The sequence below is a fragment of the Lipotes vexillifer genome, unplaced genomic scaffold (genome assembly GCF_000442215.2).
Source record: "Lipotes vexillifer unplaced genomic scaffold, Lipotes_vexillifer_v1.1 scaffold153, whole genome shotgun sequence".
Taxonomy (NCBI): Eukaryota; Metazoa; Chordata; class Mammalia; order Artiodactyla; family Lipotidae; genus Lipotes; species Lipotes vexillifer.
The window spans coordinates 4,714,480-4,737,005 of record NW_006774670.1 but is presented as its reverse complement, the minus strand read 5'-3'; the positions used below and the strand labels follow the sequence as shown (position 1 = coordinate 4,737,005).

Genomic DNA, 22,526 nt, shown 5'->3' with positions numbered 1-22,526 from the left:
AAAAGCTAAGAGAATTCAGCACCACCAAACCAGCTCTACAACAAATGCTAAAGGAACTTCTCTAAGTGGGAAACACAAGAGAAGAAAAGGACCTACAAAAACAAACCCAAAACAATTAAGAAAATGGTCATAAGAACATACATATAGATAATTACCTTAAATGTGAATGGATTAAATGCTCCAACCAAAAGACACAGGCTTGCTGACTGGATATAAAAAGAGACCCATATATATGCTGTCTACAAGAGACCCACTTCAGACACATACAGACAGAAAGTGAGGGGATGGAAAAAGATATTCCATGCCAATGGAAATCAAAAGAAAGCTGGAGTAGCAATACTCATATCAGATAAAATAGACTTTAAAATAAAGAATGTGACAAGAGACAAGGAAGGACACTACATAATGATCAAGGGATCTATTCAAGAAGAAGATATAACAATTATAAATATATATGCACCCAACATAGGACCACCTCAATACATAACGCAACTGCTAACAGCTATAAAAGAGGAAACAGACAGTAACACAATAATACTGGGGGACTTTAACACCTCACTTACACCAATGGACAGATCATCCAGACAGAAAACTAATAAGGAAACAAAAGCTTTAAATGACACAACAGACCAGATAGATAAGGTACTTGTAGGACATTCCATCCAAAAACAGCAGATTACACTTTCTTCTCAAGTACACACGGAACATTCTCCAGGAGAGATCACATCTTGGGTCACAAAACAAGCCTCGGTAAATTTATAAAAACTGAAATCATATCAAGCATCTTTTCCAACCAGAACGCTAGGAGATTAAAAACAAATCACCAAGAAAAAAACGAAAAAAGCACAAATACATGGAAGCTAAACAATACGTTTCTAAATAACCAAGAGATCATTGAAAAAATCAAAGACAAAATCAAAAAATACCTAGAGACAAATGGCAAAGAAAACATGACAACCCCAAACCTATGGGATGCAGCAAAAGCAGTTCTAAGACGGAAGTTTATAGCAACACAATCCTACCTCAAAAAAACAAGAAGAATCTCAAATAAACAATCTAACCTTACAACTAAAGGAACTAGAGAAAGAAGAACAAACAAACCCAAAGTTAGTAGAAAGAAAGAAATCATAAAGATCAGAGCAGAAATAAATGAAATAGAAACAAAGAAAACAACAGCAAAGATCAATAAAACTAAAAGCTGGTTCTTTAAGATAAACAAAATTGATAAACCTTTAGCCAGACTCATCAAGAAAAAGAGAGAGGGGACTCAAATCAACAAAATTAGAAGTGAAAAAGGAGAGGTTACATCGGACACTACAGAAATACAAAGCATCCTAAGAGATTACTACATGCAACTCTATGCCAATAAAATGGACAACCTGGAAGAAATGGACAAATTCTTAGAAAGGTACAAACTTCCAAGATGGAACCAGGAAGAAATAGAAAATGTGAACAGACCAATCACAAGTAATGAAATTGAAACTGTGATTAAAAATCTTCCAACAAAAGCCCAGGACCAGATGGCTTCACAGGTGAATTCTATCAAACATGTAGAGAAGAGCTAACACCTATCCTTCTCAAACTCTTCCAAAAAATTGCAGAGGAAGGAACACTCCCAAACTCATTCTATGAGGCCACCATCACCCTGATACCAAACCAGACAAAGATACTACAAAAAAAGAAAATTACAAATATCACTGATGAATATAGATGAAAAATCCTCAACAAAATACTAGCAAACAGAATCCAACAACACATTAAAAGGATCATACACCACGATAAAGTGGGATTTATCCCAGGGATGCAAGCATTCTTCAATATATGCAAATCAATCAGTGTGATACACCATATTAACAAGTTGAAGAATAAAAACCATATGATCATCTCAATAGATGCAGAAAAAGCTTCTGACAAAATTCAACACTGATTTATGATAAAAACTCTCCAGAAAGTGGGCATAGAGGGAACCTACCTCAACATAATAAAGGCCGTATATGACAAACCCACAGTCAACATCATTCTCAGTGGTGAAAAACTGAAACCATTTCTTCTAAGATCAGGAACAAGAAAAGGTTGCCCACTCTCACCACTATTATTCAACATACTTTTGGTAGTTTTAGCCATGGCAATCAGAGAAGAAAAAGAAATAAAAGGAATCCTAATTGGAAACGAAGTAAAACTGTCACTGCACATGACATGATACTATACATAGATGATCCTAAAGGTGCCACCAGAAAAGTAGTAGAGCTAATCAATGAATTTGGTAAAGTTGCAGGATATGAAACTAATGCACAGAAATCTCTTGCATTCCTATACACTAACAATAAAAGATCAGAAAGAGAAATTAAGGAAACAATCTCATTCACTATTGCAAAAAAATAATAAAATACCTAGGAATTAACCTATCTAAGGAAGTAAAACACCTGTACTCAGAAAATTACAAGATACTGATGAATGAAATCAAAGATGACACAAACAGATAGAGAGATATACCATGTTTTTGTTTTGGAAGAATCAATATTGTGAAAATGACTATACTACCCAAAGCAATCTACAGATTCAATGCAAACCCTATCAAATTACCAATGGAAATTTTTACAGAACTAGAACAAAAAAAGTTTTAAATCTGTATGGAGACACAAAAGACCCCGAATAGCCAAAGTAATCTTGAGGGAAAAAAACGGAGCTGGAGGAATCAGACTCCCTGACTTCAGACTATACTACAAAGCTATAGTAATCAAGACAATATGGTACTGGCACAAAAACAGAAATATAGATCAATGGAACAGGATAGAAAGCCCAGAGATAAACCCATGCACCTATGGTCAACTAATCTGTGACAAAGAAGGCAAGGATATACAATGGAGAAAAGACAGTCTCTTCAATAAGTGGTGCTGGGAAAACTGGAGAGCAACATGCAAAAGAATGAAATTAGAACACTCCCTAACACCATACACAAAAATAAACTCAAAATGGATTAAAGATCTAAATGTAAGACTGGACACTATAAAACTCTTAGAGAAAAACATAGGAAGAACACTCTTTGACATAATTCACAGAAAGATATTTTTGGCCCACCTCCTAGAGAAATGGAAATAAAAACAAAAATAAACAAATGGGACCTAATGAAACTTAAAAGCTTTTGCACAGCAAAGGAAACGATAAACAAGACGAAAAGACAACCCTCAGAATGGGAGAAAATATTTGCAAACAAATCAATGGACAATGGATTAATTTCCAAAATATATAAAAAGCTCATGCATCTCAATATTAAAAAAACAAACAACCCAATCCAAAAATGGGCAGAAGACCTAAATAGACATTTCTCCAAAGAAGACATACAGATGGCCGAGAGGCACATGAAAAGCTGCTCAACATCACTAATTATTAGAGAAATGTAAATCAAAACTACAATGAGGTTATCACCTCACACCGGTTAGAATGGGAGTCATCAGAAAATCTACAAACAACAAATGCTGGAGAGGGTGTGGAGAAAAGGGAACCCTCTTGCACTTGAAATTTTGGTGGGAATGAAAACTGATACAGACACTATGGAGAACAGTATGGAGGTTCCTTAAAAAACTAAAAAAAGAATTACCATATGACCAAGCTATCCCACTACCGGGCATACACTCTGAGAAAACCATAATTCAAAAAGACACATGTGGGCTTCCCTGGTGGCGCAGTGGTTGAGAGTCCGCCTGCCGATGCAGGGGACACGGGTTTGTGCCCCGGTCTGGGAAGATCCCACATGCCGTGGAGCGGCTAGGCCCGTGAGCCGTGGCCGCTGAGCCTGCGCGTCCGGAGCCTGTGCTCCACAACGGGAGAGGCCACAACAGTGAGAGGCCCACATACCGCAAAAAAAAAAAGACACATGCATCCCAATGTTCATTGCAGCACTATTTACAATAGCCAGGTCATGGAAGCAACCTAAATGCCCAACGACAGACGAATGGATAAAGAAGAAATGGTACGTATATACGATGGAATATTACTCAGCCATAAAAAGAAACGAAATTGGGTCATTTGTGGAGACATGGATGGACCTAGAGACTGTCATACAGAGTGAAGTCAGAAAGAGAAAAACAAATATCATATAGTAACACATATATGTGGAATCTAGAAAAATGGTACAGATGAACTGGTTTGCAAGGCAGAAATAGAGACAGAGATGTAGAGAACAAAAATATGGACACCAGGGAGGGAAAGTGGGTGGTGGTAGGATGAATTAGGAGATTGGGATTGACATATACACATTAATATGTATAAAATGGATAAGTAATAAGAACCTGCTGTATAAAAAATAAAATGCAAAAAACAACAAACAAACAAACAAAAATTTAAAGAGGGTACCAGTCTCCTTAAAAAATAAAAAGGCTTGGTGGGGGGTGGAAATATTTCAAAGGACTTAATTTAAAAGATGTTAAGCTAATATGATGCTAGGCCTGTACAGTACTGCCCTGTCTACACAATCTCTATTTTTTTCACTTGAAACACTTTGACATCATAAATAAGAAACATTTCTAAGAAGCAATTACACCACGGTGAGAATAAAGGTTCTGCTTTTGCCTGAGTGCTTTTGCTCACTCACATAGATCACTACTGTGTTGAACAGAGTAAATCTAAATAATGATGATGATGATATCATTTATTGACTGGGTATACTATGTATCAATCACTGTTTTAAGTGCTAAACTTCTATTAACTCATTTAATCCTCACATTAAGCTCATGAAGTAAGCAGAATTAATTTCCTCATAGTTACAAATATCTATTATAATTTTTTCCAAATCTCTATTTCTCTAGTAGAAGATTCCTAAAGTACTGTTCAATCCCTTCACCTACAAACCAATTCAATGGAAGGAAGGGGGATGGAAGAGAGGGTAGACAAAAAAATATCTCCTAAATGTTGACTAAATCAGTAACATGGATAATGATATATGTGTATGTGAATGTTCACATTCTTTCTTCTCTCAGAAGCCGTATTGCCCTAAATGAAGCATTTAAAGCAAAAATTTCAATCACTGCCCAGGTGTGAAGACCCACATGTAGCAAGATGGTCATTCCTTAAAAATCCACACACCTCCGTTCCCCAAATCCTTCTACTATTAAGATGGTGGAGGCTGGTCCCAACAGTATGCCCTCAACATGCCCTTATTTTCCTGCTGTCCTAGATCAATCTATATCCATTATCCTCCAGGCTTCTGAATCAGAACCCCCTGTGTTTTACTTTGAGCACATAATTTGCTACAATTAATAAGAACATTTTTCTATGTAGCTAAAGACACTCCTAACGTATAGTCAGATTTATCCTTAATAGAAAGGTCTCCCTTTCATCCTCCTATCTTCTGTACTAATACTGCACCAAAACACTACAATCACTATCACCAACTTCCAACAGTATGTGGACAATTCTGAAATTCATCCATGCGCTACAAAATAAACTGTCTGGGGGAAATCCTGCTTTAAAAAGTAGCAGATCTGAAAATCTTGAATGGAATACTCCTAGGCTACTGCTCTGCTTCTTAGTGGCTATAATAACTTAAGGCTTGACTCATAAATCCAGGAGAAATATTACTTGATGTTTTTTCCTCATGACTCAATGAAAATATGACAAACTACACATATGTCTTGAGCCTGAACCTCAAGACATATGGCAGAGCCATGGGAAGAGAGCAACATGTAGATAAGCCTGCAACAATAAGGAATAAAGCAAAGAGCATATACCTTCTTGCTTTTCAAAAAATACATACCATAGTATAATTGTGAGCCACTTTATGCAAATCTGTACAACCTTGAGCATCAGCAAAAGAACGGATTCCAAGACAGTTGGATGGGTGAAGCTGTTTCATTAAAAACTTACAGCATGCTTCCACAACCTGTGAAAGCTGAAGAAGGCAAGCTGTAGATAACAGGCACTCAATATTATCTTCTTTTAATTCAAGGCGGCCTTAATGATAAAAAGAAATTCCAGTAACTATGGAATTATATTAACTTTAGTTTATAAGGTAATTGGTGTTAACAGTAATAATTCTAAACAAGAGCTCATTACATGCATTCCAGACATAGATGATTTAAGACATCCCAAGAAGAAAAAAAAGTACTAAACATGAAAAAAAACTATTAGCATTTTGTGACTTCTACTAAAATTTAAAAATTAATAGCTTGTTTCCAGAATTTTTAAAGAACGATTTAATTCGTAATATATCTATTACATATAACTAAAGTTTTTTTTTTTTTGCGGTACGTGGGCCTCTCACTGTTGTGGCCTCTCCCATCGCAGAGCACAGGCTCCGGACGCGCAGGCCCAGCAGCCATGGCTCACGGGCCCAGCCGCTCCGCAGCACGTGGGATCCTCCCAGACAGGGGCACGAACCCGTGTCCCCTGCATCGGCAGGCGGACTCTCAACCACTGCGCCACCAGGGAAGCCCTAACTAAAATTTTAAATGCAATAATTAAAAAACATAACTCATCAAATTATCACATTAACATTTAAAAATATCATTCAATAGCTTAATTATGATAACCATTTTAAAGGTTCTCATATAGAGATTTTAACCTATATACATACCACCAGGGGTGGTAATTATAACAGCAGAATTAACTGTTAGCTAAAGCAGGCTTTATTAAAAGCAGAAATCTGAAATCTAATAATACAACTTAAATTTAAGAAGTTTTAAATTCATATTTTCAGATTTATTACCTGTATATGCATACTGAATCAAGGACCATAGTGAATTTGGTTCTACACCTTCCATTTTTATTTCTTCTTGCCTTGCTTCCCTGACATCATTAGTAAACATGGCAGCAAAATAATCTGAGACAGAAGAGAGCACCAATCTAAGAACATATTAGAAGAAAAGCAACAAATCAGTGACAACATCAAAGCTGATGTTCATTAGTAAATGCTGCTGCTTTCTTTTTCCTTATTTTTCTTTCCCTTTTTAAAAAAATTTTTGTTACCCATAGAGAGTGTTTGGTACTGAGAAATGCATTTTAAATTTGACAAATTGCTTTATGCTCTAGCTCCTTCGAGTAACAAATTACCATTACTGAAAATCTTCTGCTGACATAAATGATTTACTCATTCACTACTTAAATATCCCTTTTTAACATCCTGAAAAAAAAAAAGCTACAAGCTTACAGCATTAAACTAATGGTAAAAAAAATGGGGGGAAAAATGTAAAGGTTCTTCTTTTTAACACTTTTGAAAATAATCTAAGTTTTTTTTTAATTGTAGAGGTAGTCAATATATGGAAGACATTTGAGACTGGTTTTAGGTTATTTTTAAAAAAATATTTATTTATGTATTTGGCTGCGCCAGGTCTTCATTGCCACATGTGGGATCTTCGTTGCGACATGTGGGATCTTTTAGTTGTTGGCATGCAAAGTCTTAGTTGCAGCATGTGGGATCTAGTTCCCTGACCAGGGATCGAACCCGGGGCCCCTGCATTGGGAGCACGAGTCTTAGCCACTGGACCACCAGGGAAGTCCCTAGCAGGTTATTTTTAAACTTCATGATTTTTAAATTATTATAGTATATTATAATGTTTGTATTTTGTTATAAAATTATATCATTATCACAATACAAAACTATACTTTGTATTTTGTTATAATACATTATTATATATTAGGTATGTCTCTGTCCAAATTATTGATAGTCACATATTAAGCAAAAATAGGTTATAAATATATGTATTTGAAACGTGCATTTTTCAGTTGATAATATGTCTTGAAGATATTTTCCATATCAGCACACTTACACAGATTTACTTTATTCATTTGTTAAAGAAGTAGAAATTATGATACAGATAATAGTTGAAGCTCTCTCTATGCTCTTCTCTAATTCCCTTCACCTCTCTCCCCAGGAGGGCACTGCTGAATCCTACGGTTTGCCAAACTGCTCTCCAAAGAGCTGTGCCAGTTTAGTCTAGCACCAGCACTGCATAAGAGTTAACCTTTCCCCACAATATTGTCGATGTCAAAATTCTGGCCACCTGCAAGGTGTTAAATGGTATCTCATTGTTGTTTTAATTTTCATTCACCTGATTGTTAGTGAGGTTGAAGGTGTTTTCAAATTTTTTTTGGCCATTCAGGTTTCTTCTTCTGAGAACTGCTCTTTCATTCAGTTATTCACTGAACAAATAATAATGCACACCTAATAAATACTGGGCCCTGTTCTAAATACCTGAGATGTATTAATACCTTCTCTTATGGAGTCTTATATTCCACAGGGAGACAAACAATACCCAGCAGAAGTAAATTCTATAGTACATCAAAAAGTGGTAAGTGCCATGGGGAAAAAAGCAGGCTAAGGGCAAATGGGGAGTGGGTTTAAATAGGTTGTCTCATGGGAAGGTGACACTTGAGAAAAGACTTGAAGGAGGTGCAGGAATTAGTCACACAGGTATTTGGGAACAGCATTCAGGCAGAGTAGCAGCCAGTGCAAAAATCCAAAGGCAGAAGCGGCATGCCTGCCACATGCAAGAGACCACAAGGGGGTCAGTGTGGTTCAAGCAGAGTGAGAAAGGAGGGCAGAACGGTAAAGAGGTAATGGCATGCTGGGTCACATAAGCCACTGTGAGGAAATGGGCTTTCACACTGTGACATGAGGAGGCACTGGAAAGTTTGATCAGAGAAGCAACCAGATCTAAGTTCCATTTTAAAGGATCACTCAGGGAGCTGTGTAGAAAACGGAATGTAGGGGGGAAAAGGGCAAACAAGGAGACTAGTTAGGAGTTTCTTGCACTGGTAATCCAGGTGAGACGGTAATGGCTTTCACAAGCATTGCAGGTAAGGTAATGAGTTTTGTTTTGTAAACAGGGAATTTGAGATGTCTGTATGAAATTCAGGTTGGAATATCTTTCTAATAAATCCATGCTCACAACATGGACTTTCTGTCACAATATATAGTAGCATCTCAATAAATATATGCTGAACTGAGTAACTGAAAACTTTAAGACCAAGACCATTTTTTCTAATTTTACTTTCGCTTTGGAGGGTTTAACAAAACTTTTGGGACACAGTATTAATTAGTTTTGAAAGGTATTATAAAAAAAACCTTTGGGATCATAATGGTGATTAACACTGAACAATTAAATATGTAACTATTAGGAGAAAAATAATGAATCGTTATTTATTTAACAGCTTCCATTTCCTTTTCTTACATCAAGAAGTAATACTTCATTTCTGTTAAAGGCTTTTATTCCCTAGCATCACTGCTTTTCATATTTCTTGGAGGCAGGCAAACAGAAGTTGGAATAGATGTGGCTATTTAAAAACTCAACAGTTTTGCCACTCCATTCCACCAGCCTTTTTGTTTCTAAATACTCAAAGCTCTAATTTCTACTGAACTTATTGAAAGTTATTTAATAGGTAGAATTAGGTGGAGTGCTGCTCATAGTAGCTGAAATCTATACCAAACAATACTGATTTCAGGCTGGAATGTTTTGTTTTTATGCTTCCACAGAGGGAAAGTGATCCTTTTGGGGTCATTTAATGTGTAATAATTTCATATGCACTGTCTTCTTTGCAGAAACTCCATGAAATATACCACTTTACCAAAAGAGTCCATTGCATAATCAATTAGAACAAGTTACCTCAATATACATAATTAAATGATCAAGGAAATATTTCACATATAGAAATTTAGAAAACAATTACCTATGAGCTGGAATTCTGCGATCACCAGCAACTAGAATTACATCGCATAACTGTTTGTGTCTCAAATAGTTTTCCATCTTTTTGAATGTTTGTTCAGCATGATTAAGGGCTTGGAAGAATTCATCTGATGAACATGGCTCCATAGTATGGCAGGATGATAATGTCTGACTGCTATTGGAAGTCCTGAAAAGAAAGAAAACACACATTTTGAAAAGTCGCTAACACATTAAAAATATCTTTCCTATTAAGTCCTTTTAAATCCTTCAAATGTAATAGAAGCAATGCTATCAGTCTATATTAATGAACAATCATTCATCATTTTTGCCTTTGAAAATCAAATGATGGCTCAAATCATATGTGTGTCTTGCAAACATTGTTAATGTGATACTTTCTAGTTAATAGCTACATATATTCTTTGCCTGTTCCTGAGGTCTCTTCCCTGGTCAATACGACATCTCTGCTGAAAAAGAGCCAAACTATATTCATATTGATAGTCATAGCTCCAACATTATATTTAAGGGCATAAGAGATCTTTTTTTTTTTTTTGCAGTATGCGGGACTCTCACTGTTGTGGCCTCTCCCGTTGCGGAGCACAGGCTCCGGACGCGCAGGCTCAGTAGCCATGGCTCACGGGCCTAGCCGCTCCGTGGCATGTGGGATCCTCCCAGACCGGGGCACGAACCCGTGTCCCATGCATCAGCAGGTGGACTCTCAACCACTGTGCCACCAGGGAAGCCCAAGAGATCATTTTTTGAAGGCAGAAAGGGAATTAAACTCTTCTGGAGATATAAACCCAAGCCATCCTTTATTTAAAAATGGGTTATGTTCACAGTTCATTTATAACTGTTTAGAATACAAAATATATTATCATAAAATTATAAATTATAAATAATTATTAATAGATTATAAATAAATCATTATAAATTATAAATAAATCATTTGATTCTCTGACTAGTCTTCAATAGCCCAGGTAACCTATAACTTAGATTATAGCTTAAAAGAATTTGATGGCCTAACCCAGGTATCTAAAAATTATTTGAAATTTCCAAATTATAATTTGAAGAGTATGAGTTCTATATTTTCATTATGATTCATTGATGGAAATGGTGAAAAAGTGAAAAGATTGGGACTAAGAATGAAATCCTAAACCCACCCCTCTCCCCTAGATCCCTTCTCCAAGATCACTTGAATCAAGTAATCAACATCCCTTGGTTATACAATTAACTAGAAAACCACTGACTATGCAGTAACTTAATTATCATTTCTCGTCAGATCTACTTTTAAGGATATAATAATGATTCTGATAAATGCTTTGTTGAATTAAGCCTCACTGTATCTTAAAGAATTTTCTTAATATAAATATCTAATATCTTACCAGGGACCAGCTGTCCTCTTGACCACCAACCTTACCCTCTTTGCTGATTTGTATTAGCTCTCTGGTTCCTAGGAATTCAAATTTTCTACTATTTACACTCTCTGCTGAACATTTCGAACTTCTTGATTTGCTTTCAAGGCTTCAGTTGCTATCACATGTTAAATAAACATGTTATTTCAATGTGACAATTAATTCAGAGATTTTTGGGTATAGCAATCACTCCCACTGCTCCAAATGAAGGATCAGAAGAAGTGCAGCCTTCTGATTTGTATTCTATGGAAAAGCAAAGCTGTCCATTCACAAAAGGAACATGAAAGAGGTAGGAACAAAGCTACTCAGGCTTAAAGAGCTGCACAGCTTTCTAGCGTTTCTTGTTCTAAGAAATTTGGGACCTTGCACATACAATTTTAATAATGGAAGAATTTACTTATAAAAAGAATTTACTGCATATCCATACAACTGTAGAACCTAGGTATCAGAACCATTATACACAGAATTTTTACATCTAGAAGGAACCTATGTAGTCATTTAATTCAACTCCCTTATTTTGCAGATGAGAAAATTTTGAGGCCCTAAATGGCTCAAAGTGATCAACCAAGGACATATAGGGAGCTGGATACAAAACCAGGGATCAGGAGGCATTCAGAATGTTGGTCAAATCACTCACAAAGGAATGGAAATTTTTGCTTACCTTTACCCTAAGGCATCAGTGAGTGCAAGGACCAAGGGTATGAAGGGAAAATGATAGTACAATATGAATGAGGATAATTTAATAACAACAACAACAACAAAAGACATGAGAATTCAGGATCTTAGACAAAAGTCTACTGCTCTGTTACTGCCCCTTAGCTAGGGTTAAGACAGCAAGAGTCTCTTAGTTTTCCATGGGGCAGAGATAACATCTCTATCTCTGGCTAATCAAATGTTTTTAATACTCTGGCTCTGTATAATTTATAATGTCAGTACTTTCTTACTATTTCTTTTCCTATTATGTGTTTTGGTTTGGAAGCTTGAATTGGAGAGGTATGGGGTAGTGATTAAGAGCATTTTAGGAAGGTTCTAGAACTGTGCTGTCCAATATAGTAGCTACTAGCCCCCATGTGGCTATTTTTTTTTTTTTTTTTTGCTGTACGCGGGCCTCTCACTGTTGTGGCCTCTCCCGTTGCAGAGCACAGGCTCCGGACGCACAGGCTCAGCGGCCATGGCTCACGGGCCCAGCCGCTCCGCGGCATGTGGGATCTTCCCGGACCAGGGCACGAACCCGTGTCCCCTGCATCAGCAGGCAGACTCTCAACCACTGCGCCACCAGGGAAGCCCCCCATGTGGCTATTTTAATTAAAATAAAATAAAATAAAAAAGTTCTTTAGTTGAACTAGTCATATTTCAAATGCTCAAGTAGCCCCATGGGGCTAGTGGCTGCCAGATTGGATGGTGCAGATATAGAACATTTCCATCATTGCATAAAGTTTTATTGCATAGTGCTGATTCAACTCTGTTACTATGTATCTGGACGAGTTATTTAACTTCTCTAAGACTTACCTCCAATAGCAATACAGGAATAAGTAATACATAGTACTTTCTTTTAGAGGATCCTTCATGGGAGGATTATTAAATGAATGCATAACCCTAGCACAGAAAAAGTACACAATCAAGGTAAATAAACTCCTATTAGTAGATCTTTGCTTTTCAAAGGCCAATGGGAAGGCCTGTAATCTCAGTCTTTTGTCCTATACAATGTCGTTTATTTGGTTGTCTTCCTAAAAAACGATCGCCAACATTATCAATTTTTATAACTAAATTTCCTGATTCCTAATTAAAATGGCCTTTAACAAATCCAGTAGACATCCTAACCCACAATATAAACATCTGGGAATAGGCCATTTATGGAGCATTTAAAACATATTTCTCTGTGATTCCTACTAGATCTTTACATGGTAACAGAGGAAATATATCTAACATTTCTACTTAGTTTTATTTCTTTGATGTTACTAACATGTAAGTCATATTTCAAAGAATTGCATCATGAGATCATTCAAATCTTTTGTAAAAGATGTTCACTGTAATGAACTCTACATTGCTGGATATTTCCAGGCTACCGGGAAACATTTAATTTAAGCTTACTGTCCCTCTGCAGTAGGCTATGAATTTGTAAGTCAGAAAATGCCTAAACATAGAAAAGAGGCAAGTATCAAACAAATCAAGTCACCAACTATTTATAGAGTAACTCCTGAGATGCAGTACTGCACCAGTTGTTAGAAACTGGGGATGCAAAGAAGGTATGATTTTTTTTTTTTTAGTGAAGGGACTTAGAATTTGAAGACTTAAGTTTTATAAAGTGGAAAAAAGTAAACAGCAACACTAATACTTGCAATTCTTCAGATTTCACACATCTGTGCACACACAATATGCACCATGGCCAATACTATCTTTTTATTAGAAACTATTTAGATTTCCTCACTATCATCACCAGAACTTGCACTAGGCTTTCTTAATGGAATAATTTTTCAAAAAGAAGTTTTAAAAATCACTTCACAAGAATTATACTGTATATGATTTTGAGTAGAAAACAAAGCTGCATTGAAACTCTTAAGTGGTCTGTTTGGCTCACTCCCCAGGTAAGTGATGAGCTGCCTCATAGCTTCTGGCATTCAGAATTCATGCTTTTGCCAAAGTGCAGATTACTATATCATGAATCTTTTGACATCTTTTACACATATTCAAAGTCACAAATGTAAAATAAGAATGTAAATTGCTTAGTATAGGCTAGCAGTCTCTAAAAATATTTTTATGCATACCCTTTTCATTATACTTTTAAGCATGTGCCCCAACATATGGATATTTATGAGTTTATAAAAGATATACATATATCATTGTACAATAATTATTTACATTATAAAACAGAAAAAAATAGATTTGAAAAATAAAATGTAAATAAACATTCTAGTATATATATATATATATATATATATATATAATTACCATTTCTCCAACAGATCTTGTACATCCCCAATTGGAACGTAACTGCGATCAGAATTTACAGAAAGGAAAGATCAGTATCCTGATCTGGTGTTCGGAAAGGCAACAAGCAGCAGGTGAGATCTGAAATACATCTTAAGGTTTAGATGAGCAAGGAGGAAGAGGAGTTGGGGTTGTCTCTTTTAAGGAGAGGACAAGGCAGGTGCATAAAGAGAAATGGCAAGAGGCAAAGAAAAAGAATACCTTCACCTCTTCCCTTTTCAAGAGAAATACTTTTTCATTTTGGAATTTAAGGAGTTCTCCGCTGGTCCTGCAGTCAGAATATCTGTGGTAAAGAGTCAATTGTTGCTTATGTAAGAATCAGATTTTCGTAAACAATAACCAGTGTGAGGGAGAAGGGCCAGTGGGCCCTCTCATACAATGCTGCTGAGAATTAAAAGAGGAGTAATGTTCCTGAAATAACTTTGCACACCCTTGGGACTTTATCCAGAGGAAATGGTCATCTGTATGTAGAGATCTAACTATGTGGAGGGGGTTATCACAGGTTGTTTCTAACAAGAAAATACTGGAAACAATCTAAATTCCAAAAAAAATTCGAATATTGGTTAAATAACCAAAAGGTATGTCTGTGCAAGGGAGAATGATGCAGCCATTCAACAAGATACAGGAGAACATTTAATGACATAGCAAGCTGTTTTACTGGACACCGCTTTTGCCTATCCAGGATTCTTTCTATGGTAACAGACCCATCTCGACCTTTTGGGAAACCACACATACCCTACCTCAGTTCACAGGGCTTGGGCAGAGTTGAGTTTTCCCCCTGGGCAGAGGTGAGCAAGCGACTGAGGCCTGGCCCACAAGAGTATCATATCTTCTGGTTATAATGATTGATTTGGGTGGCCATAAGATCCAAACAAGACCAATGAAAGTCCATTTCAAGATGTTTGTTGGTACTCTTGGAAAAGAGTCACTCTCTTTCCATTGAGGAGGTTAAGCTGATAAAAAAGTAAACTTGGAGCTACTAGTGGCTTTTTGCTACCACAAAGAAAGCCTGCCTAAGGAAATGCCATCACAAAGGAAAACAGATTCTAAAGAGGGGAAAAAAGGATTTCTGCTGTTATTTGAGTATCTGGATTCATCATGTCTAAAGTTGTTTGAGTTTTTATTTACTTATGTGAATCAAAATGTTCTAGTTTTTGCTTGTCAGTTTGAGTGGGGCTTCTGCCTTTTTTGACCAAAGGAGTCTTAATTTTGTGTTTACATTAGGGCAAAAAAGGTTACAAAATAGTATGTACAATAAGATTCAGATTTTTATTCTAAAAACATATTTTTATTCTATACTTACCTAAAATATACTGGAAGGATACTTCCTCAAATTGTTCATGGTTATTATTTTGGGGTGGCAGGGTAATTTGTAATTTTTGTTTTTCCATTTTTGCTTATCTCTATTTGCTCACGTCTCAGTGGTAAAAATAGTAAATAATATAGGAAAAAACTCATTAAAAAATTAGATCCAAAGATTCCGAAGAGTTCTATCCAGCTGTCCTCACCTCTTGCACCCTGTTGATTTTAACCTCCAAACCATTCTTCACATCTACCACAGTAATGAGTTTTAGCTGGACACATGGCTACCCAGGCAGAGACCACAGCTGCGCCTCCTCCTTTGCTACTAGTTGTGGCCATGTGATTAGGTTTTCAACAATGGCACGTGAGCAGAAATGATATATGCAACTTGTGTTATTTGCTTAATGTCCTCCCTTTTCTTTCTTTGGTCCTTCCCATAGGCTAGAATGCAGAGGGGGAGCTGAGGAAACTTTGACCATAAAGAAATAATAACACCCTACAGGATGGAGAAACAATATGGAAGGAATCTGGGTCTCTGAGGGAACCTGTGTAGCAGAGCTACCTGTCTGCCCTGGGCCACTTCCCCATTTGTTAGGTGATAGAGAAATAAACTTCTATTTTATTTGAGCCACTATATTTCTGAATCTCTTTGTTATATTATCTTAGCCTATTCTCTACTAATATATTCCCTAAAGCTAAATGGCCAAATTATATGGCTCTGTGCATATGAGTGATTATGTGGTGTGTGTATGTGTGTGCATGTGTATCATTGTTTTCATGCCTAATATATCTAATTCTAAAAATGTAAAACTTCACTATTCAGTTCCAACTAGGTGAAAATAAAATATAAGCAATAAGTGTCACAAAAGGTTCTTTTGCCTTAAAAATCTGGACTTATAAAGACCAGTTGTGCAACTGTAATGCCCAACATTTTTCCTAAGCTGATTCTTTCTAGGAACTAATATGATTCCAATAAATTCCTATTCTGTTTAAACCAGCCAATTTCAGTTGCTTCAAACTAAGAACATTGATTGATACAGTGTACAGACAGGCTTTAGAGGGTTCACGAATTCCTTGAACCCCATATGAAATATTTAACACACACATGTGCACATACGCCCATGTATGTGCACACACACATACAGACGGTTTTCTGGGGAGAAGTTCCATGGCTTATGTCAAGGGAATCCATGATATGACTTGGGTATACACGTGTGAGGGAGGACAATGCAATACATCCTTCCCAGATACAAGTACAATATAGTTGAACTTCTTTGCCATCTCTGGAAGCAAAATTTTTTTCATGTGGAAACATAAGATTTTAATTTTAAAGTGAACCAGAATTAATAGAATGGTTCAAACAAGGAGATATAGAGACAACCTAAAGAGGGTCAAGAAAGAGGAGATAGCACTTGAGAAATGGTGTATTATGAAGATAACCCCTTGTTGGGAGAGGAGAAGGACCTAAATGCCTTCAAGATGAGTCAAAGAATAGCAAACCAACTGACAAGGTATAGAAGAGTTCAAGGGTATGTGCAGTTGAAACACAGAGTAGCAAACAATGGATAAGACAAGATCGGATGACTGTGGGTAAAGGGTTGTGGGTGTGTCGAGAGATTATACCTGTATGCCAGCCAGGGTTGGCTTTTTCAAGAACCGGACTGAGAAAATTAGTTGAGGAGAAAAAGTGAAACTGGATAGACTGAATCATTAACTGTTATGCTGATCCAAGTTGAACTCAGTAATTAAATGAATAGTCACAGAGAACTGCTTACTGGTATGTGTGCATGAAATCTACATGTTAATCGTTTGGATTCAAAATGCAGCTATTTCCAAGTGATCAAGGTCAGTATCAACAATGATAAGTTAGATTGATGATATGTATCTTTGATATGATGTGCTGAAAATGGTACTTTACCTTTGTGGTCTTCCTCCTTAAAACTCATTAACCCCCACCTAAGCATGAGAAAAATATCAGACAAATCCCAACTGAGTAAGACATTCTACAAAACACCTGACCACTACTCCCCAAACTGCTAAGGTCATCAAAAACAAGGAAAGTTTGAGAAACTGTCACAGCCCAGAGGAGCCTAAGGAGGTATGATGATTAAATGTAACTGGTATCCTGGACTGTAACAGATAAAAGGATGTTAGGACGTTTTCTGTAACAGAAAAAAGGAAATTAAGGAAATCTGAATAAAGTATGGGCTTTAGTTAATAATAATGTATCATACTGGTTCAACAGTAACAGATACACCATATTAATATATTAGTAATAGGGAAAACTGAGTGTGGGATATAAGGAACTCACTATACTATCTTTGAAATTTTCCTGTAAATCTAAAACTATTGTAAAAATATGAACTTTAGTTTTTTAAATGCGGTTTCATTTTACTTACTAATCTTGAGCAAGTTACTTACCCTTTCTGTGCCTCACTGGCCTCATCTCTACAATTAGAATGATAATAGCAATCTAACTCAGAAATTTGTGAAGACTAAATAAGGTAATATAGTACTAAAATGCTTAGAACAGTGTCTCACAGATAGCAAGCACCCAATCAATATTAGCTATTATAATTTTTGGAGATTTGTAAAGAAGTATTTTATACATATTGACTAAAAATAGCCTGATATATAAAATATAAAACCCTAACTTTATAAACAAAGGTTGAAATAATGAAAATTTCTCCAATATGTTAATATTACATAATTTCAAAATTGGCAAATCCAGTGAAGTGTAAACCGTGTTTAAGCTATGGTCACATGGTGAGCCACTATGTAAACCTGGCTGGCCCTGGTGAAAATTCATCCTGAGTTATGAGTTAAAGTCGTTGGAACCTACTGCTCACATAGGTCACAACTGTTACTTAGGGCCTAAAATTCCTCATGGTATAAAAAACAAAGTTTTTTATTTTATTTTAAAAACAAAGTAATGACTTAGAGATGATTCCATAGACAGAGAGTGGCTAGGCTACAGACCCAAGATCCAAGTTAAAAGAAAAGAAACTTTCAAATCACTTAGATGTGTGACAGCAGAAATTACCATAAGCCGAAGGCTCAGGCAGACATCTCTCCTACTTAGAATACAACTGATCAAACATATTAGCAACATACGCTGCCTCTTAACTTCTACTTTAACTTGTCTGGACCCACTGTAGGGGTTATGATTCTGTGTATGTAAAACCACTAAGTTGTCTTCCCTTTTTTCTAATAACTCAAAATTTCAATCTGAGTTCTGAGGTCTATGCAAGTATTATGACCGCTTAAATGAGAAATTCTTCGTATATTGTATTTCCCCACCATGTGATATCAATCTATAGTATACTCAAACAAAATGTTTACTATATATTTTATTATTTGCAAATATTATATAATGAAAATAACTATTTCCAAGTTATATACAAAATCTGATGAATGTCAGTGCAGCTTCTTTTGATATTAACAGTGATAGTTTTTGATTTGTTTACAGTAGAAGGGCAAACACCTAGAGAGACTGCTTACTTAATCAAAAAGCTGGGGGCAAATAAATTTATCTTCATAATGAAGATCAAAGACTCAGAGCTGGAGGACTGAAGGAGGATGTGAGAATTAGATATATTTAAATCTAGGGAAAAAATGGAAAAGTGAAAGTATACACACAAATGACATTTCTAAAATCTAGAATGCTTTTTACTTTTTTGCAATAAGATGTTGGGATTGAAATTTTAAACCACCAGGAATATTAAATGTCTTTGACAGATTTCCCCTCTTATATCTAAAAATCAAAGACATGTTCTCTAAGTACATTTTATTTTTGAAATAATATTTTAGAAATAGTTTGGTCACTGCAGATGTGAACTGTTTACTCCCATCTTTTTACTTTCTCAATCTTCTTGATTAACATTTTAAAACAACTACATTTATTTTAAATTTTAAAACATATAATTTTCTTATTTTTATAACTCCTACAACTCAAAATGACAATTGTATTTTCTTGAAGTATGCACATAGCTACCTCAGTTTAAAAAAAAAGTCTTTTTCTGTCATAATGAATATCCCGTCAAGATGACACTTTAACATGGATACTAAAGAATAGATTGACTTAATTTCAGTAATCATTAGCTATGCAAACTACTTCTGTTGAAGGAAGTAAATTATAGTGACTTATGTGTGTACAACCTTTCTAAGGTATACGTGTATATAAATTTTATACTCACATATGCATAATCTCTCCAGGTAGTAGATTCATGTTTTTTCATAACTAATGCTGGCAAACGAATGAATGTTTTGTTTTTTTTCTAATTTTGTTAGAATATTCCTGATACATTGCACTGGTTTCAAATAAAAAGATGATTACTCTTTGGTTTCCCACCAAATGGGAATGGTTTTATCCCCAAAATGATAAACCCTGAACCTTTTAATATATACTTTATTCTTCTTATGGCAACAAGTATCCAAAGAAATTATAAAACAATGAAACCATATTAATTCAAATAATCTCCAATCAGAATTATTCGTGGCTCCTATTCCCTTAAAATAACGCTAAATCATAAACTAATTAAATTTTAAAAAATTAAATACACTAGTTACCTATGTAAAGATATTCCCCTCTCTCCATTACACAAATGATTATAGAGAACTGTTCTATATTTGTTATTATTCCAGCATCACAGTTCAGAATTCCATATTCTGAAGATTAGAAGAGAAGGCGGTAAATATCCCCAAGTAAAAGATATCTGAATATACGAACTCATTTTGTCTCCATCTCTTATGATGCCTATATTAATAATAACCAACATACAAATTACAAGTGTTATCAAAACCTGTAAAGAAATTTTAAAAGGATCCAGTAATTAATCTAGAAAAATAATAAGCCTTTAAATATTTTTGAATGAAGATGAATCAGAAAGATGACTTTCAGGCCCTAACTTGTTACATAATATGCTATAGTATTGATAGTTTAAACTGATTAAGAAGAAAATTCATTTCAGAGGTAAAGCCTGGTTCCATGGGTGAAGGTGGATAAAGTCATTATGAAATTACCAATTTTTAATTTTCTCTCCTCAAACTCATTTCCTCTTCTTTTTGCCCCCTTTTCACCAGCTGACCACATCTAGCTCCTCTATGTTCCCTTACACTCTCCTGAAGGAATGTCCTTCATTTCCCTAAATAGCACAATTTGCAGAGAAGTGAAGGCAACAGGAATTAGTAGCTGTCATCTTAGAAAGAGACATGTTACTGTATTCTCTGAATTAGTCTGGAGGGCTGCAACATAGGACAAGGAGAAATAACCATAAAAAAAATATTATTGACAACTACAATGGTGCAAAAATTATTGGCAACTACAATATGCCTCTCCTCATAAAACCTTTCATTTTCATAAAAATTTAAAAATGACTCTATAATCTGTTGCAAACTAAAATATCATAAAAATTTTTATACTATAGAAATGTCTTCTATAGTTTTGCTATGACTATAGAAGATAAACGAATGAAGCAAAATGCAAGGCAATGATGCATAAAATTGCTACCATGTATTATTTTCAGGGCAGAGCCAGATCTATATAGGAAACACAAGATATTTCAAAATGAAAGCTATTTGTTGTCTTTATAATTTTACAGAATTAAAATCAATATTAGAACATTTAAAAAAATCCCAGCAAAAGTATCACATATACATACCAAGATATTACGTACGCGTATATATGTAGAGGTATATATATATATTATATAGATATATATATATATATATATATATATATATATATATATATACATACATATATATAAAATCATAGATTTTAAATAATAATACTAAATTATTTTAAACAGTATATAGAATATACCCCCACACCCCATTTCTATCAGTAAGAAAATAATCAACCTGCATGAACTGGAATCAGATTCATTTTCTTCTTCACTAGTGCCATCATCCACTTCTGGTCTATCCAGCCAGTGTGCACCGCCACAATCTTCTGCTGTAAACTCAAACGCAGGGACTTCAGAGGTGGATGCCATTGGCCAAGAAGGTGAATTCTGAAAATCCAGTTGGCTGGACCTTCGGTAACCAATTGAAGCCAAAGGCAATTGTAGGCTACACGGATCTAAAAACTTTCTCCCACCGTTTGCTCCAGTCTGTCCTCGATTCCAAAATTCTCCCTGCTGGCTGTCAACTGTAGAATTCGGAGATGATGCTTGATGGCTAAACCACCTCCATCTGATTTTCAAAATCTGCTTCACATCAAACTCTTTACGAGAACCAGACATCCTCAGAGAAACCAAGTGATCGTCTAGGCAACGGGCAAAAAGCACTGCACAGAGATTTGTGCATCCAACCAAGACAAGAGAAGTATATGCCCTGTTGTACACAATAAACAAATTGAAAGGAAAATAAATCACATTCACATATATATCTACATTTACTTTTATACCAATATATCAGATTATAGAGAACAAAGGACAAAGAAAAAAAGATGAAACACGGTGGAACATTCCATTCAATCAGAGCAAACTCTCATCCACCTATCCTGAAACAGCTAGACCACTGTCCCCTACTCTCCTTTCCCTTACTGACCATTAGCTCTCACAAACACTGACAGCATTCATTAAAGTCCTGTTAAACGCAGAACACCACCCCCTTTTCTTAAACCACAAATGACAGTGACAGAAAGCACTATCCCGTCGCAGTGTCTCAGTCTCTGCTGCTTAGTATATTAACTCTTTTATTGCTGAAACAAGAAATGTATGCCACAGCATTTTCCTTTGTACTTAAAAATCACTGTAAAACTAAAATGTTTCTATTTTTATACTAAGTTCCTAAATGAGATATCACAAAACAACAGGTTGTTTTAAAGTTTTTTTAAATTAGATGAGTTATAGTGATTTTCAAGCTGGCTCTTTGGATGCGGGGTCAGGAAGGAGGAGGAGTACAAAGGTGGGCTTCCCATTCACTGCTCTCCACTTCTATCTTCTCCCTTCAGGAAAGGAGTGTGTTTCATTAATATAGTAAGATCTGGGTAAGATTTCATCTGAGCAAAGAATATTGAGAAGACTAAGAAGAAAGAAAAAGTCTGAAAACTACAAAGGATCAAAATACGACAGTACTTATTCTTTCTCAAATAAATGACCTGAAGTCCATATTGCTCTATAATTAGGATTGAGCCACTCTGAATTACTACAATAGCCAAATT

At 35.6% G+C, this 22,526-nt stretch overlaps 1 protein-coding gene across 2 annotated transcripts in view; it reads right to left on the bottom strand.

The window, feature by feature from the left end:
* KLHL5 (kelch like family member 5) overlaps positions 1–22,024 on the bottom strand; it is a 57,833-nt gene extending 35,809 nt beyond the window's left edge. Inside the window, exons 1-4 of one of the 2 annotated variants that reach the window (XM_007449413.1) lie at positions 21,221–22,024; positions 9,664–9,846; positions 6,704–6,840; positions 5,753–5,949 (exon numbers count right to left, since the gene is read on the bottom strand). In XM_007449413.1, coding sequence (XP_007449475.1) covers positions 5,753–5,949; positions 6,704–6,840; positions 9,664–9,846; positions 21,221–21,603 — 900 coding nt within the window. In that variant the 5' untranslated portion in view covers positions 21,604–22,024. The remainder of the gene's footprint in view (positions 1–5,752; positions 5,950–6,703; positions 6,841–9,663; positions 9,847–21,220) is intronic. The other variant, XM_007449414.1, reaches the window with a different exon arrangement.
* Between the last annotated feature and the right edge of the window lie 502 nt (positions 22,025–22,526).